The 16,040-nt window shown below is 40.4% G+C and overlaps 2 protein-coding genes and 1 pseudogene across 5 annotated transcripts in view; 2 read left to right on the top strand and 1 right to left on the bottom strand.

Moving 5' to 3' along the window:
- The window catches only part of LOC123959066 (thrombospondin type-1 domain-containing protein 4-like), a 49,872-nt gene extending 42,665 nt beyond the window's left edge, over window positions 1–7,207 (top strand). Inside the window, exons 13-19 of the mRNA XM_046032921.1 lie at window positions 1,270–1,399; window positions 2,487–2,691; window positions 3,309–3,482; window positions 4,035–4,208; window positions 4,354–4,533; window positions 5,082–5,226; window positions 5,340–7,207. Of these exons, the coding sequence (XP_045888877.1) occupies window positions 1,270–1,399; window positions 2,487–2,691; window positions 3,309–3,482; window positions 4,035–4,208; window positions 4,354–4,533; window positions 5,082–5,226; window positions 5,340–5,482 (1,151 nt within the window). The 3' untranslated portion in view covers window positions 5,483–7,207. The remainder of the gene's footprint in view (window positions 1–1,269; window positions 1,400–2,486; window positions 2,692–3,308; window positions 3,483–4,034; window positions 4,209–4,353; window positions 4,534–5,081; window positions 5,227–5,339) is intronic.
- A 524-nt stretch (window positions 7,208–7,731) lies between these two features.
- Window positions 7,732–16,040, bottom strand: part of LOC123958586 — a 42,303-nt pseudogene continuing 33,994 nt past the window's right edge.
- Window positions 12,484–16,008, top strand: LOC123959225 (xaa-Pro dipeptidase-like). Of its 4 annotated transcripts, none has more exons than XR_006822255.1 (3): window positions 12,484–12,607; window positions 13,119–13,291; window positions 15,588–15,727. XR_006822255.1 is itself a non-coding variant. In XM_046033174.1 (2 exons), exons 1-2 carry the CDS (start codon window positions 13,275–13,277, stop codon window positions 15,811–15,813), a joined length of 243 nt encoding a protein of 80 aa, XP_045889130.1. In that variant the 5' UTR covers window positions 13,031–13,274; the 3' UTR covers window positions 15,814–16,008. The 4 variants fall into 4 exon arrangements, 1 of the variants encoding a protein (XP_045889130.1); XR_006822256.1 differs by having other exon boundaries at window positions 12,522–12,607; window positions 13,173–13,291; XR_006822254.1 differs by having other exon boundaries at window positions 12,544–12,853.

The following is a 16,040-nucleotide window of genomic DNA, read 5'->3' as shown; positions in this document are numbered from 1 at the left end:
CCATTCTAGGGCAGTACCAGAGATCCCCACCCAGTGCCTCAGTCTGTCTAACATGATGTTGTGATCAATGGTGTCAAAAGCAGCGCTAAGGTCCAGGAGTACCAGGACTGAGCACATGCCTTCATCAGCAGACATTAAAAGGTCATTTGTGACTTTAAGCAGGCCAGTCTCAGTGCTGTGGTACTTCCTAAAACCAGACTGAAACTTTTCAAATATTTTGTTATTTTCCAGTACAGTGAGCAGCTGTTTGGACACAATTCTTTCTAGAATCTTTGCAATAAAAGGCAGTTTTGAAATTGGTCTAAAATTATGTGGGAGGGAGGGATCTAAACCAGGTTCCTTTAAAAGCGGGTTCACGCAAGCCGTTTTAAAATAATCAGGGACACAACCAGTAGATAGGGAGCTGTTGAAAACAGAGATCAAATGGGGCCCAACAGAATCTATTACTTTCAGTAAACATTTTGTAGGTATTACATCAAGTGGGCTGGAGGACACACTCATTTGTGATACTGTTTTTAAAATCTCAGACAAGTCGATGGGATAAAACTGGTTAAAACTCTGTTGTTCCTGGTGAGGAACCTCTGAGTAAGAGGCAGTGGGGGTAATAGAGGCTCTGATTGACACCACCTTATTGGTAAAATAAGATAAAAACAATTCACAGTCATCATTACTTCCAGCTGAGGCACAAGGAGGGGTTGGGTTTACCAGCTGATCCACAGTCTTAAACAGAAACCTGGGATTGTGTTTATGTGTAGTAATGAGTTCAGAAAAATAGTGTGTTCTCGCATCCTTAACCATGTTATTGTAGTTAATTAATAAATCCTTCAGACTGAGATAATGGACTTGGAGACTGGATTACCGATCAGAAGAATCAAAACAGCTTTTCATAAAAATTTATCCAAGTTGAAAATACTGTCATGTGAAGTCTATCGCTCTCTGTCTGCCACACTTTTCTCATGCTGCAATGTGTGGTTGTTTTCGTTACGTTGCTGCCTTGAAAAGAAAAGCGTATAAGCCGTCTGTAGGAGCTTGATCAAATGAATGACATCTATTTTATATTTTTTGATCATTTTTATACAACTAATATTCTGTTGAAATAAATAAACTGTTTCATACTAGCCTATTTCAGTTTTGTGCAAGAGGAATTAAAGGCCTGTCCCATATGGACTCCTGTCCCAAATATAGGCAGGGTCAATTCAGTGATTTTAGCAAATAAAAGCCTGGGCTGTTAATCAAAGTTTTACGGTATCTGCTTTGTGTCCCTTTTAGGATTCAGATACTCCATCTTTCAATGTGTTTCCCGGCTGAACCATGTCCAGGTATCAGATGCGTTGTGTGACAGCAGCAGCAGACCAACTCCACAGGAAGAGGCCTGCAATCTGCAGCCCTGCCCAGCCTTGTGAGAGACCACACTCTTCTGTTCTCACACTTGAGCACTGTACACTACTGCTAAATATTAGAGGACTTTCCACTTAAAGGTGGAGTATGTGATTCTAAGTCCAAGTCTTTTTGTCAAATTCAGTGAATATCTCCTCACTGTACGTTTGGTGTGTGTGCAGAATACAATCTGGTTTGTAGACAGCCTCAAGAAATGGGAAACAAACAATGTGGATCACACCAAGCCACACAACATTATTCCAGCCTTTCCAGCCGTGATTTGGGACTTTAAATGACTTGCCCACACACATTCTTTCTAGTTTGCCAAGACATGCTGTTGTTGTGATGTTAGCTATAGTAGCAGGAGAGTTATGAGTATTGCTGTCTGGAATTGGTGTACTGGTTCTGGGACTTTCTTGTCCTCTCTGAATTTTAACTTTGCAGCAGCAACTGTTGCAACAACTTAACTAATGTTAGTTACATTACCTGTGGTGTCATTGTTTGCTCTAAATGTGTCTATACACATGGCATTTGTCATGATATTGGACTGAATTGCATACCACACCTTTCAAAAGAAACGTTACCAAATACATTACATAACAGTCTTCTTATGTTATGATGACTTTTGAAAGTTGTTATATTAAATATCTGCAAATTAGATCAAGAATTTGATTATATCTGTTACAATCAAAGTTGTAATTGGTATACTGCAAATACGGAGAGATTTACATTGCGATAAATCAGCATTGGCAAGGGCTTGAATGTAACTGCTGTCCATTTATATGTAAAAGTCCCGCACTCTAGCTTTAAGATCACTTGTGTCAAATGATGGCATCTGCAAGCTTAAAAAGCAACAGCAATGCTGGGTGATCAGGGTGCTCTGTGATTGGTTGGGAGGACTGAGTTCGACCCAACCTGACAGACTGATATGAGAATGTAGAAACACAAGATTTACAGATGGAACTTTTCACCATAGCTGGTCAAAGCATATCTTCATGTAAACAAATTGCAATATAAACAACAAAATGTATATAATATACATATATATGTATGTAATATACACTGCCTTGGATACCTTCCTAACACTCTTGTGATTTTTACTTGAGCAGCTGGGATATTGGAGAGTGGTCAGAATGCAGTAAGACCTGTGGCCTGGGCATGCAGCACCGGCAGGTCCTTTGTCGCCAGATTTACGCCAACCGCACCCTCAATGTCCACACAAGCCGCTGCCGACACTTGGAGCGGCCCGAAATCACCAGTACCTGCCAGTTGAAGATCTGCAGTGAGTGGCAGATCCGCTCTGAGTGGACCACTGTGAGTGGCAGCTGTCAGTCACAAAGTGACTGCACTGTACCTGTTTGACGTGTCTCTACAGTTAGCAGACAACATAATCTTTAATGACACAGCTGTAAGAAATAAAGGAGGTTTAACAGAAAGTGCTGTACATGTTTAAGATTTTACCCCAGTATTCAGTATCATAACAGTTTTTTTCTTTGACACATATATGAACATTTTGGGAACTATGCTTCGTCTCATACTGCACCTGAAGTTAAATATAAAGCTTTAAGTTTATAAGACAGATATGAGAGTGGGATCAATCTCATCATCCAACTCTTGGAAAGAAAGTGAATCTCTCAAAATATCAAACTACTGCTTTAACGTTAATGAAGTCCCTTTACAGAGTGAGCATTTGGGCACTGCATAGATGTGTTGGAGTGCACACTATATTTCCTCTTTGGGCTCTGCAGAGCATCAGGAAGATATACAGTAATTCTCCAAAATACTGGAAGGAAACAGCCATCTAGGAGAACCACAAACAAAATCCAGTTATTGTAGAGATAAACCGTTGTACTGGAAAAAGCAATCCAGTCTCTCCAGCAGTGCTTACCCTTCACAGTACAGTAGTAACCATGTGGCATGTGTCTCCATAGTGCTCAGTGCCGTGTGGGCTGGGTCAGAGGTCACGAGAGGTACGCTGTGTCAGCAATGTGGGCGACTTTGTTCCTGATGAGGAGTGCAACATGAATCTGCGGCCCATCGATGTAGAGAACTGTGACATGGGAGCCTGTGCCAAGAGCTGGTTCTACACTGAGTGGGGCAATAGGGTAGGTGTTAGAATCAGTCGGAGGCATAGTGACTTTCATTCATTTCTAATAACAGTGGTAGTCATTGTACAGGTCGGTCTTCAGGCATCCAGCTGTTTTTAAAAAACAGATAATATATAGAGATTTTAATATACAGTTTGGCAGCTAGAAAGACAGCTTGGATAAAGCTTTAGTTTCTCATCACAAGTTACTAATAGGTGTTGAAGAGCCTGAGACATAATGAATAATCTGTTTCCCATATGTAGAATGATCATGAAGGAAAAGTGTGAGAAAAGGAAATTCGTGAAATAAGAGTTAAGAACAGAAAGAATAGGGATTTTTTTTTACAGATAGAGAATATTAGAATATATATAAAAGATAATATACATACATTTGAAATGCATTTATTCCACTTAAGTCAGATTATAGCCTAGTATTGTAGTGACTTCACAAAATCAAAGCACGCAGTAGTGTTTTTAAATGGGGATTTATTCTTATAAAAATAAACATTTTTGCCAGTTAGCCGCTGATCAGCAAACAAAATGAATTGTAAAACGAGCGTCTACTCCACAGTGCTCAGCTGAATGTGGGATGGGTGTACGAACCCGGGGAATCCTCTGCCTGACCAACCACATCGGTAGCCTTCCTCTGGAGGGCTGTGGCAACGAGCGGCCCGCAGACTCTCAGGTCTGCAACAACGGCCCCTGTGAGAATCGCATTGAGTGGTTCACAGGCCCTTGGAGCCAGGTATGAGGAAGAACCTGGGCTTAAGTTGACGTTGGGATTTTTCAATGATTTTATGTTGACATGTCAGGATCTTTTTTTCCTCTCCCAATTTTGTGTAATTCAATCCATTTGGCCTATCCTATTTGTTGTACTGTATGTGACGCAGTGCTCTGCAGAGTGTGGCGCAGGCAGTCAGCAGAGGTCAGTGGTGTGTCTGATGAAGTCAGATGAAGGATTTACCATCATGCCACCATATGAGTGCTCCTCCCTGGAGCGGCCCCTCAGCCAGCAGAGCTGCAACCTCAAGGCCTGTGGAGCAAAGTGGTACCACACTGACTGGAGTGCTGTAAGTAAGATATGAAACCGTCTCCCTTTTGCTGTTTAGATGCCCTTAAGCAAGGCACTCCCTGTCAAGGCAATCCTGTTTTTGCTTGACACTGATAATCTGGGTAGGTCCCATTGATGAAATCACTCAAATCCATCCATCCATCGTCAACCGCTTATCCTGCGTACAGGGTCGCGGTGGAAATCACTCAAATCCTTTGTAGATATATTACCAGTGGAGTCGCCCCCTGCTGGCCATAAGAAACAATGCAGTGGCTTCACTTTTCAGACCGGGGGTACACAAGAGCACACAAAAAAAAGAAATATAGCAATCTCTCATGTGAAATTACCAAAACCGCTCTAGTTTTGGCAGAGAATACTGTGTTTATGTTGGGTTCAATCACTTGTATTAAGAAGCTAATTGAGCAAATACATTTCCAGGGCCTTTACAGGTTTGAATCGCAACATTAAGAATGTTTGCAAAGTAACATCAGCAGTGTCATCAGTAGACCAACTTTGTGGAGTTTTTTTAACCTGGGACTGACTGCTGTCATTAACCCGTCCTTCCAGTGTTCAAAAACATGTGAGGGAGGTTTCCGTCTGCGGGAGGTGCGCTGCCTGTCTGACGACATGCAGTCCAGTGAGGGATGTGATGAGCAGCTGAGACCAGCAGAGAAAGAAGACTGCAACCCAGAGCCCTGCATACCTCACATAGGTCAGACATCTCCTAGCAATATTACTGACTTTTCTCTAGGTTAAATAAGGGTCATATAAAGCCTGTTTTTTGCTTAGAAATACAAGCCAATCAACCCCTTCTTTTTCTTTCAGATGAGAATTGCAGAGACAAATACTTTAACTGCAACGTGGTGGTCCAGGCTCGTCTCTGTGTGTACGATTACTACAAGACAACGTGCTGTGCTTCGTGTTCACGAGTGGCCCACAGACAGTCGATTCATCGGGGCCGCAGCTAGCACTCTCCACCGGCGTCCCTCAGCTCCATGTTGGGCCAGAGTCAATACCTGCTGCAGGCACTCTGTTCCTGGACCATTCAGGGGAGTGGACCGGCTGGACCTTGGCTTAAATGGACACTTTCTTTAATTGCCAAGGATGGAAACTGAAGAAGGAACATTCCTGTTCATTTGGAGACAGCTGTTGGGAGAAAGGAATACCTAAGAACAGTAGAGAACAGGAATCCACTTACTGGATAAACAGTGCACTGGTGGGGTGAGAGAGATCACTAGCAAACCAAGAAACCTACAAAAAACTTTATGGATTTTAACCACAATGTTTAATATAAAGAATCCATTTTTTGTTTCAAGGGGAGCAGTTTGCAGTCTGTCTTTTACCAATAATAGCTCTTGTGGATTACATGATATGAAGAGGAGAGCACCTCTAAACTAAGGTGGACTATATATATAGAAAGTTTGTGTTCTAATGTGGTTCTTTTTACACTACAATGCTCAGATTTATCACATGATGTCATATGAAGTTGATGCTGTCTGACCTATAATCAACAATTTAACACCCACTTGGTTGACCAAAGATTCATAACCTCATCAAACTGAAGACAGTGACAAATTAACACTTTTTTCCTAAGAAACAAATAATGTGCATGAAACCCTCATGCAGCTGATGGTGTATCCTTTACACAGCATGGATTCCGGAGAAAAAAGTCAGAATTTGAGCAGTTTTTGTGATAGCCTAAGCAGTGGCAAATCACCTTTTTTCCTGCCTGTACAGCCATGAAGTGTAAATGCAGCCTATGTAATATGTAGGTATATACAGTATGTACTATGAATGACAGTGTGAATGATAAAGGTCTTTTTAATGGTTCTCAGACAGTCCTCTCAGGAACTGAAGAAAAAAAGCCCTCTTATTTATTTGTGTGGCTCACCAGAAAGGGCCACTGGTTTATCGGCCACCGGTGGCCCCTTTTTAGCTGTGGGGATAAAACCTTTTTTCTGCCTCTCCACCAATCACAGTCTCTGAACTGAATCTAGGCATTCCACAGCCCGCTGGATGGTAGAAGCAGATGGTCAAAAACCCTAATGTATTTTAGGAGAGGTGAATCAAACTATAACACAACCTAACTATATATACACACTGTATATATATTTTATGTTTTTCCTGTGGGAGATGATCATTCCACATTTATACAATTCCTGATAAATCATCATTAATACATTGAAATATCTATAAAATATTTTTTGATTGTAAAGACAAATCATGACAGTATTTTCTACACTTTTGGTCTGGTATGATATATATGAGCTTTACATTAATAGTGAATTCTCATTTATAAACCAGCCGTTTCAGTTTCATACAAGACCTGTACACTGTCCCTCTCAAACTGTTTTGTATTATCAGATCCCTCCACGCACTATAAAAGTACCTCTGATCAATAAGTACTGTATATGTATCAATGTTTAAGTTCAGGATGACTCAAGTTTGCAATTATTTTAATAGGTATCTAAGGGGGAAAATACCTGTCCTGAATGTGCCAACATGATGGCATGATTCTGGATTTTCCCCAAAACAATCAAGAAGAGAGGAACTAAAATACCAGAATCCCTCAGTATTCAACATATTGCTGCAACTAATGAAACATCTGTATTTGACTTATTTTATATTTCAAGTGTTCAACAGCTGATTTTCATGAGATTTTATGAAATAAACAAGATTACTAATTATTTGGACAGCAGACTTTCCTTGTGTGATTCATAAGCTGATTCGTTCTACATCACATAGAAGATGAAGAAATGATTCAAGTTGTCCATCTAGAGGACAAAGTCGGCATTACAACAAGCAGATTTAGAGGCGGAGTTCCCCCTTTTATAGCTACACACTGCTTAGTCTTCAGGACAAGATGTCAAGGAGTCTTCTTCTATTTGAGGACAAGAGAGGTCTACGCTAAACTAAACTTTGTGGTCCAAGGTACTGATCTGTATTCAAATAATTTTTATTAGAAAATACTAGATAAATGCAAAACACAATTCATCTTTTGTGAATCAATATATGCAAAAAATACAAGAATAAGATTTTTTCCAGGAAGCCCAGATGTTCACTCTGACAAAAGTAGCAAAAGATTTGTTAAAACAGAAACAGCTGTGTGTTGAACACCCTGTTGTGAATGCAAGTGAACTGCACTGCCTTTTAATACAGCTGTGTTTATATGCACATCGCTGCTGCTAACACCTCTGACAAAAGGAGAGAAAACGATTCAGAATTTCTCAATACTGCTGACAGGGCTGAGGGGTTTTGCAGAGTCTGCCACAAAGGCCCGGACTCCTCCACAGTGCAGGATGCAGGTCAGCAGCTCTATACCATCAGCTGTCAATGCAATATTTTCTTCAAGGTGAACCTGCACACAACAGTGACAGTGATCAGTCACACACTGTAGAGTCAACACAAAGAGACGTTCAAAGGCAAATTCAAACCATGCAAAAGGGAAAGTCATGAATTCATATATTGAGTAATTAAATTTCAGTTATCTCTTAGAAGTAGAGGTGCGCAATCTGATTATGTTGAGTCGAGTGGTATGTCCTCATACTTCTGTTTACAAACTTTACACAACCTAACGGATTAGCTGCTTGTGCTATTTGAACAAATCAATAGAGTGACGGCCAATTATGACTATGCTCATTGGACAAATTACTTCAAGTGGCTCTTCCTGGGTAAAAATTGTTATTTTAATGATTTTGTTATTTTTTGGCTTGTGTTTACACCTTTTAATCACCATTTTGAAGCATGTGTAATATATTTAATGCAATATTGTGTTTTCATGGTGCAAATTGAGTAATTCATAGGCTATTTGAAGTCTGGTGATAGCATACAGGGAATTTCATTTCATTTCACACTCAACAGCCTTCACATGTTTTATTGTCTATTTTCTTCTAAATGAGACTTCTTTTTGCAAACAATGGAGTCACCTCCTGCTGGCCATTAGAAAGAACGCTTAAAGAACGGTTAAAGAGTTTCCTGGCTTCATTTTTCAAACCGAGAGGTTCTGATTGGTTAGCACTGACACAGTTACCATTAACTGAGAGAAGGGGTTATTTTTGCTGGGTTTTTACACATGCTCCGTTCAGTGAGTGTCACCACAACTCAACTCAACTCAACTCAACTTTATTTATAGAGCGCTTTCAACACCACAAGTGAAACCAGAGTGTTGTTCAGAAGGTATAAAAGAGAAAATAAAAACAGAGACAAAAAACAGAGTAAACATATAACATACACAAGTTACATAGCATTATCAATTGCTAAAGAAAACAAATAAGTTTTAAGCGCACTCTGAAAAGTACTCAATGAAGGACAAGTTTTTACAGACAGAGGAAGGTCATTCCAGAGCCTAGGAGCAGCAATCCCAAATTTCTCAAAAATTGAACCTAGAGGGAGCATATAAAGGGAAAATAAAATTGGTCCCAGTATAGAGCCCTGAGGAACCCCACATACAAGAGGAACGGAAGAAAAATAATCCCCTAAACTGACTGAAAAGTCCTATCCTTCAAATAGGAAGATAACCATTTCAGGGCTAAGCCCTGAATGCCAACCTGATCCCTAAGACGGTCAATGAGAATGTTATGATCAGCTGTATCAAATGCAGCTGTAAGATCTGACAAAAGCAAAACAACAGGTTTCCAGAATCAACACCAGGATATCATTAGAGACCCTCAAAAGAGCAGATTCTGTACTATGACCAGCTCTAAAACCTGACTGGAATCTATCGGAAATGTTATTCCTCATTAAGAAATCATTAAGCTGTGCATTTACAATTGTTTCCAATATCTTAGAAATAAACGGTAATTTTGAGATCGGACGAAAACTACTCATGTCAGAGGTGTCTAAACCGTTTTTTTTTTTTAAAGGGGCTGAATAAACGCATGCTTAAAACTAACTGGAACAACACCAGATGACAAGCTAATATTCATAATAGACAGAATACTTGGGCCAATTGAATCAAGTACCTTCTTAAACAGAGAGGAAGGGAGCACATCACCAGGAGACCTGGTGGGCTTCATATGAGCAGTTATATCATTAAGCTGCTGCAAAGAAACAGGCATAAAACTAGTAAATTTGTTCGTAGGGTCAACAGAAGGAATAAAATCAATGCCCACAGATGAAATCTGAGATCTAATTCCATCAACCTTACCAATAAAAAAGTTTAACAACTCTTCACACATGTCAGCAGAAGGAGTGAATGAAAGAGTAGCAGTGGGATGAAGAACAGCATTTACAGTAGAGAAAAGTACTCTAGAATTATTACAGTTTCTGGAAATGATGACAGAGAGATAATTTGATCTAGCCAATTTAACAGCTATTTGATACTCCTTCAAACGTTCACCTACCCTTACAGCACGTTGCGATGAGCCTTCACCAGCAAGCTGTGAAGGCAGAGTAGGGCTTATTAGTTAGTATAGTTCGTATGGGCTCGGCCATGGTGAATGAAAGGTTTTCCGTCTGAAAAAAGGGTGTTAACGCAAGCAAGGTGCGCAGTCCTGACAGGTGAAGATGGGCTCAGTCCACTTGGCACTGCTGACCACGGTAACATAACAGTACCACATGTTGCCCTTTTTACCTGGGCATTGTCGGAATGACGGTTGGCGATGCCGGATGTGTCTGTATAGTGTCGCTTGGTCGAAAGAGCTGTCCGAAAAACTGCTGCCTAATATGCACAAATGTCTGGTTGGCGCTGAGTCTTGTTGCGCGCTGCAACGGCTTTGGACTGATGGATGTAGGCTACTGGATCTTGGGCCAGTTTCTCACTGTGTCCCACCAAAAGCCTTTACTGTCCTTTCTGTATGGCAATCCTTGGCTCGGTTTTCGTTTAGTTGTGAGTTTTTGCGTACCTGTTTTCTAGCAAAAAAACATGATCCATACAAGGAGGCTAAAATTTGAGGCTCAGATGGACATTGTTGCAGCTAAACAAGTCCATTGTTCTCTTACTGACTGTAATATAAGAATCTTTTCACTGGAGAAAAGTCAGAAAATACATGGTTCGATTTCCACTACTGCACATCCACTAATATGTCACTTTGCTACAATGTAAAGTAGTGAGTGTACAGCTTGTATAACAGTGTAAATTTGCTGTCCCCTCAAAATAACACATCACACAGACATTAATGTCTAAACCGCTGGCAACAAAAGTGAGTGCACCCCTAAGTGAAAATGTCCAAATTGTGTCAATATTTTGTGTGGCCACCATCATTTTCCAGCACTGCCTTACACTCTTGGCCATGGAGTTCACCAGAGAGGTCCAACAGTTTTTGCTAAGTCCCTAATCCACCCCTAAACTTTAAAGATGACTTCCATTCACCTGGATTGGAAGTGTTTATGAAACTATTAAAACTTAATTTCTGCAGGTGTCAAAATAATTTGTTTCCATATACATCTATGTTTCATTGTCAGCGTGTCAACCCTCTTGATAGTCTGTCATCTGATACTTGTCATCTGAGTCTTTTATGACACATTGTTACCTGCATCACGTATCTGAAGTCACTCATGATAATTAATTATTTTTCAAGCTCTCCCTGCATTGTGAGAAAAGAGAGTAGTATCTCCCCCTACTGTTTTTACTGCTACATTGCAGAATCAGTGTAGTGTGCTTTTCCAAAGGCTTTTATGTGTGCCTCTGAAGGTCTCACATTTATTAAGGTTTTAATACGGACGGAGATCTCCTGTGGAGTAACTGATATTCTCTGCCCTACTGGCTGGAATGGAAATGTATACAACTGTTTACTTGTAGTTTTAGGGGCGTGTCAAAGACAAACGTTATTCAGCACATTCACTGCTGTCTGGGGGAAAAAAATAGAGATACTTTTTCTGATGTTTCATAGTTGAATTGATGTGTTTCCTAACCCCTGGGTAGGCCTACTTGATAGATTAGAAATGGCTAATCACGTCTTTAGTCCAGTTTGGGACACTGGTTGTACTGACTAAGCACCAGAAAATGTCTGAATACATAATTGAATAATAGTGTCTCACCATGTTTGCATGTGAAAGTATAAACTCATTGTGTGTTCCCTGTAGATTATAGAACAGGTTCTAATTCTCTTAATGTTGGTTCATTCATCTATTTATTTTTATCCATGGATAATTTCACTTCCTCACACATGACAAAAAAAAGGAACCAAAAGCAGATATCCAAGATCAGGTGTCTTAAATATGCTCTTCCTCTTTTCAATAATAATAAAAAAGTTTCCAAATGTATCTTAAATGATAATCAAACGGGGAGCTGAGAGCTGGATGATGTGTGCATGCACATCTGTATAGCACCATATAACTTTAAATTATGGCCGTTTTATATTATATTATACAGAGAGAGAGCATAGTTATTTCACGCTAAAGGTACCCTTCAATGTCTGTATGAAAAGCCGCAGTTTGATATACCTCACCTAGCCGGTCTACATGCATACAGTCACTGACTTAGGTTTAGGCAAGGGTAAGGGGCTTCAGGGGCTGTCAATGCCTTTAACACAAGCATAGCATATATGAAATGATATGGCATGAGAAGTGTCATGTCTATGTTAGCAACAATGTGAATTTTACTACAAAAAAAAGATTATTTTTTGCCTAGGGTTTCTATGGTAGAGGCAATGCTGCAACTTTTATCACCTAAAGTAGCCGTTTTTCTAGTTTCATTTGATGCTTTGCTCTCATGCTAACTTCAAACCCACACACCTTAAACAGTTACCTATGTAATGACTGGTTGTTGTGCGGATGGTTGTAACAGTTCATCAAAAATGTTACAGCCATCCCCTTATGATGATACTTTTCTCCTGCAAAAACAATGACAATCTATGAGATCCCAAGCCTGGTCAGAACTTCATTCCCCAATGCTGCTACACCAAGCAAACAATGTACAAGCTGGTTTTAGATGTACAGGCATCTGGCCTTTCAATCCACCTTTTCCAGGATTGTGACTCTGCACTATCACAGGTGAACCTGAATCTGTCTCTCTGGGCTCCACCTCTGTTGACAAGCCATCCCAAGCCACCACCTCCGCTGAGGCAGCCCAAGCCTCTTGTTTCTGGTTGACAAGGCAGGTCAAGCCGTTTCTCAGACTCAGCCAAACCACTCCACTCAAGCTGCTCGAAAAGGTTTCAGTCCATCTGTTCTCCGTCCATTTCCCAAAGCAGGACCAAGGAAGACTGCCTGATACACCTTTCAGTTAATTTAAAGTTTTGAAAGTGTTTTTGTCATTTTAAACTATTCAGCTTATTCTTCAGTAATCTTCTTGTATAAATTGTATAGTGTGGATCTTATTTAAGCAAACTACCTCTCATTGTTACAACCAACTCACCCGAGTTGTGTAACAACGGGACTCTTGTGTAGTAGATGCCCAAGTGAGTAATATTAATAGAAGACATATGTAGGTAGTATGTATCAAAGTTTGAGAGACCTAGCACAAACAACCCTTGAGTTACTGATGTTCAAACAAAAAGTGTTACTTTTTGGCAGCATGGAATGACGTGACATTTAGGGGATGCAGAATTTTCACCAGTATTTTCTGTGGGAGCTCATTGACCAACATTGTTTTGAGCCTCTTTCTGCCCGTAAAGCTTTTTATTTTGAGTGTTTTTAATGGTGTTTTCCCCCTCTTGACTGCAGCACTTCGTAAACGACAGCCGAGGTTGGAAAAATAACAGTTGGTATTTCCTTAAGACTTGAACGCAGCACAACGTTGCGTCAGCTGATTAGCGACAGAGCCGTATGAAGCTCACGTGACTCATATCTGCACATGACTGTTTGGAACTGCACATCGACATGGCTGCAGCATCACAGTAAGTTGAGCCTTTTGATTTATGATAACGCTTTAAATGACCAGACCATGTATTTATTTATTTATTTACGGTCAGATCATTTATAGTACGACGGTGTATTAGGGCCTCTGAAGGTATAAAAAACACGATTATGGAGCCGGGGGTAGAGGGTGGATATTCCGAGAAAAACTCAGAATTTCCGTCAACTAAAGTCGTAAATTTACGACAAAGAAAACGTAGATATTCTCTGAGATGAAAGTGAGAAAGAAAGAAAGAAATTCTCCGAGAGTATGAAATCATATGCGAGGGAAAACTCTGTAAATACGTGACTGTCTTTCAGATGCGCTTGTGTTGTTAAAGGCTCGACGTTAACGTTACTCTATTATAAGCAGGCTATGCAGATGTTCTAACACCCGTCAAATAGCCTATAACCTTTACTTTCATCAACCAGTGTGACCATTATTATATACTTTCTTTTGCTCAAAGACCAACAGCATAACAAATTGGCTAAAAACTACAGACATTTATAAATAACTCGAATATGACACAAGTTTCAGAGTCTTAAGGACTGAAACAAAACACGAAATAGACTTTCTGTCTACTTGCGCACTATATAAATATATAGCACTTTAAGTCCTAAGGAATTAAACTGTTAGTTTTAGCCAACTGAGGTTGTGGCTTCTCAGAAGGAAATGAAAGCATATTGGGTTGAGCGTGCGTGATGTTCTCGTTAGATAACAAACTTTTATATGACTTACTCCGTTCTCTAAACTGACTTTGTCTATAGTAATGTTATTTCAAAGTTTGGTTTTAACTTTGGTGGCATTTAATCTTAATTAATTTAATGGCTTACATTTAGATCGAACAGCACAATCTAACCTTTCCTATATAGATATGTGCTGCTGAGAAAGAGACAGGTCTAAAACAAAGTAAATTCTGTAGTCTGAAAAATGTCATTTACAACACATTTAGTCACTCGTTTGGCAGATGCTTTTATCCAAAGCCACTTACATTTAAGGATCAACATATAAGCATCAATAAAGCATCAATACAAGAGATCTACAAGTGACAATATATACTAGTAAGAGCAGCAATAAATACTAGTAAGAGCTAGTATCACGTACGGCATCGATGGGCAAAAAACCTAGGGAAAGAAGTAAGAGTTAACAAAAAAGTGCAATCAATACAAGATAATTGTAAGGGGATAGAAGAAGAAGAGCACAGGAAGTGCATGTTAGAGGTTAGGAGTTAGAGGTGTTATAAGAGAAAGTGTTCTCAGAAGAGATGAGTTTTCAAGAGCTTCTTGAAGTTAGAGAGGGACGCCTCTGCTCTGAGGGCATGTGGTAAATTGTTCCACCATCGTGGTGTCACAGATTAGAACAGCCGGGACTGGGATTGCTTTGTGTGTAGGGATGGCAGAACCAGACGGCGTTCGTTGCAGGTGCGTAGTGGCCAAGAAGGAACGTAAACTTGTATTATGGAGTTTAGGTTAGACGGGTGCAGACCCAGTAGCCACTCTGTATGCAATCATTAGTGACTTGAATTTGATTGGGAAGCCATGGGAGGTCGCTTAAATAGTCTAATTATCGTTATCAACAAAATCCCAGAAAATATTGTGATACCATTTTTTTTCAATAGCACGCACCATATTGTAAAGTTTTTTTTATTTTTTTTTATTCCTGGGCTGTTACCATCAGGGTTTTTGGATTGCAGTGTAGTACATGAGTAACCCTTCCACCTCACTGGGGCTGATCTGTCCCCACAGATCCACAATCTGTATACTCAGCCAACAGTGAATGATTGTTGTGAAATCATTGAGCCATAAAATACTATAAGGTTATGGATTAACCTTTTATAAAGTCCAGGCTTAATCAGATATGTTGTGTTTGTTATTGCCTCAACCAGAGACCAAGATTTATAACCAAGACCTATCAGTTAAAAGGATGTCTGTTTATGTCTTAGCTCCTTCTGAAGGCCAGCTGGGCTGTGGTTCACCCATCTCTTCTGGCTGAATGTATGGATCTAAAAGTATGATGGGTCCCCTCTCTTTGCTCTGTGTGTGTGTGTGTGTGTGTGAACCGAAACCACAACATCTCCAGCTCAACAATTTAGAAAACATTTACTTGTTTCCACTGCAGCTCTCAGCTCTACGATATCAGGGAATTGTGTGGGACAGTGTGGACAAAATTATGTAGTTTTTTGCTTGTGCACTTTATGACAAAGAAATCCTAATCCAGACCCAGGGTCCTGAGGGTCAGTCTCACCAATCACTACTCCACTCTGATCCACCCTATCTTCTGTCTCCCTGTCCTTTCAGACCTGTCTACTGGCTGGGTAATGACACCCTGCGGGTGTCTGCAGCCCTGTTTGCAGAGAACCGTCGACGACTGTGCCAAGGGCTGAAAGCCAAAGATGGAGTGGTGCCACAGTCAGTGGTGGTGCTGCAGGGAGGAGAGCAGAAGCAGAGGTACTGCACGGACACAGACCTCCTTTTCAGGCAGGTAAGTAGTTTTGAGTTGACTCCAGGATTGTTACAAAACTGAGGCTGAGGTGGGGGCAAGGTTTGCATAATTCATCCATCTATGATCCTCAAGCATGTCCTGTGTCAGTGTCCTCTCCTCAGTGTTGTGCCCGATCGCTGAAGCGCCCAGAGGGCATTTTATCAAGGTCCAACAAAAACCTCACCCAGCTTCTCACAAAGTCAAGTCCAGTTCTGAGCTTCTCTGGCACTGTTAACCTCACTCTGTCAAAAATATGTAGGCCAGCGACT

Source organism: Micropterus dolomieu, linkage group LG20, assembly GCF_021292245.1.
Source record: "Micropterus dolomieu isolate WLL.071019.BEF.003 ecotype Adirondacks linkage group LG20, ASM2129224v1, whole genome shotgun sequence".
Taxonomy (NCBI): Eukaryota; Metazoa; Chordata; class Actinopteri; order Centrarchiformes; family Centrarchidae; genus Micropterus; species Micropterus dolomieu.
Note: the sequence above shows the minus strand (reverse complement) of the source record. Positions and strands in the feature narration are given on the sequence as shown.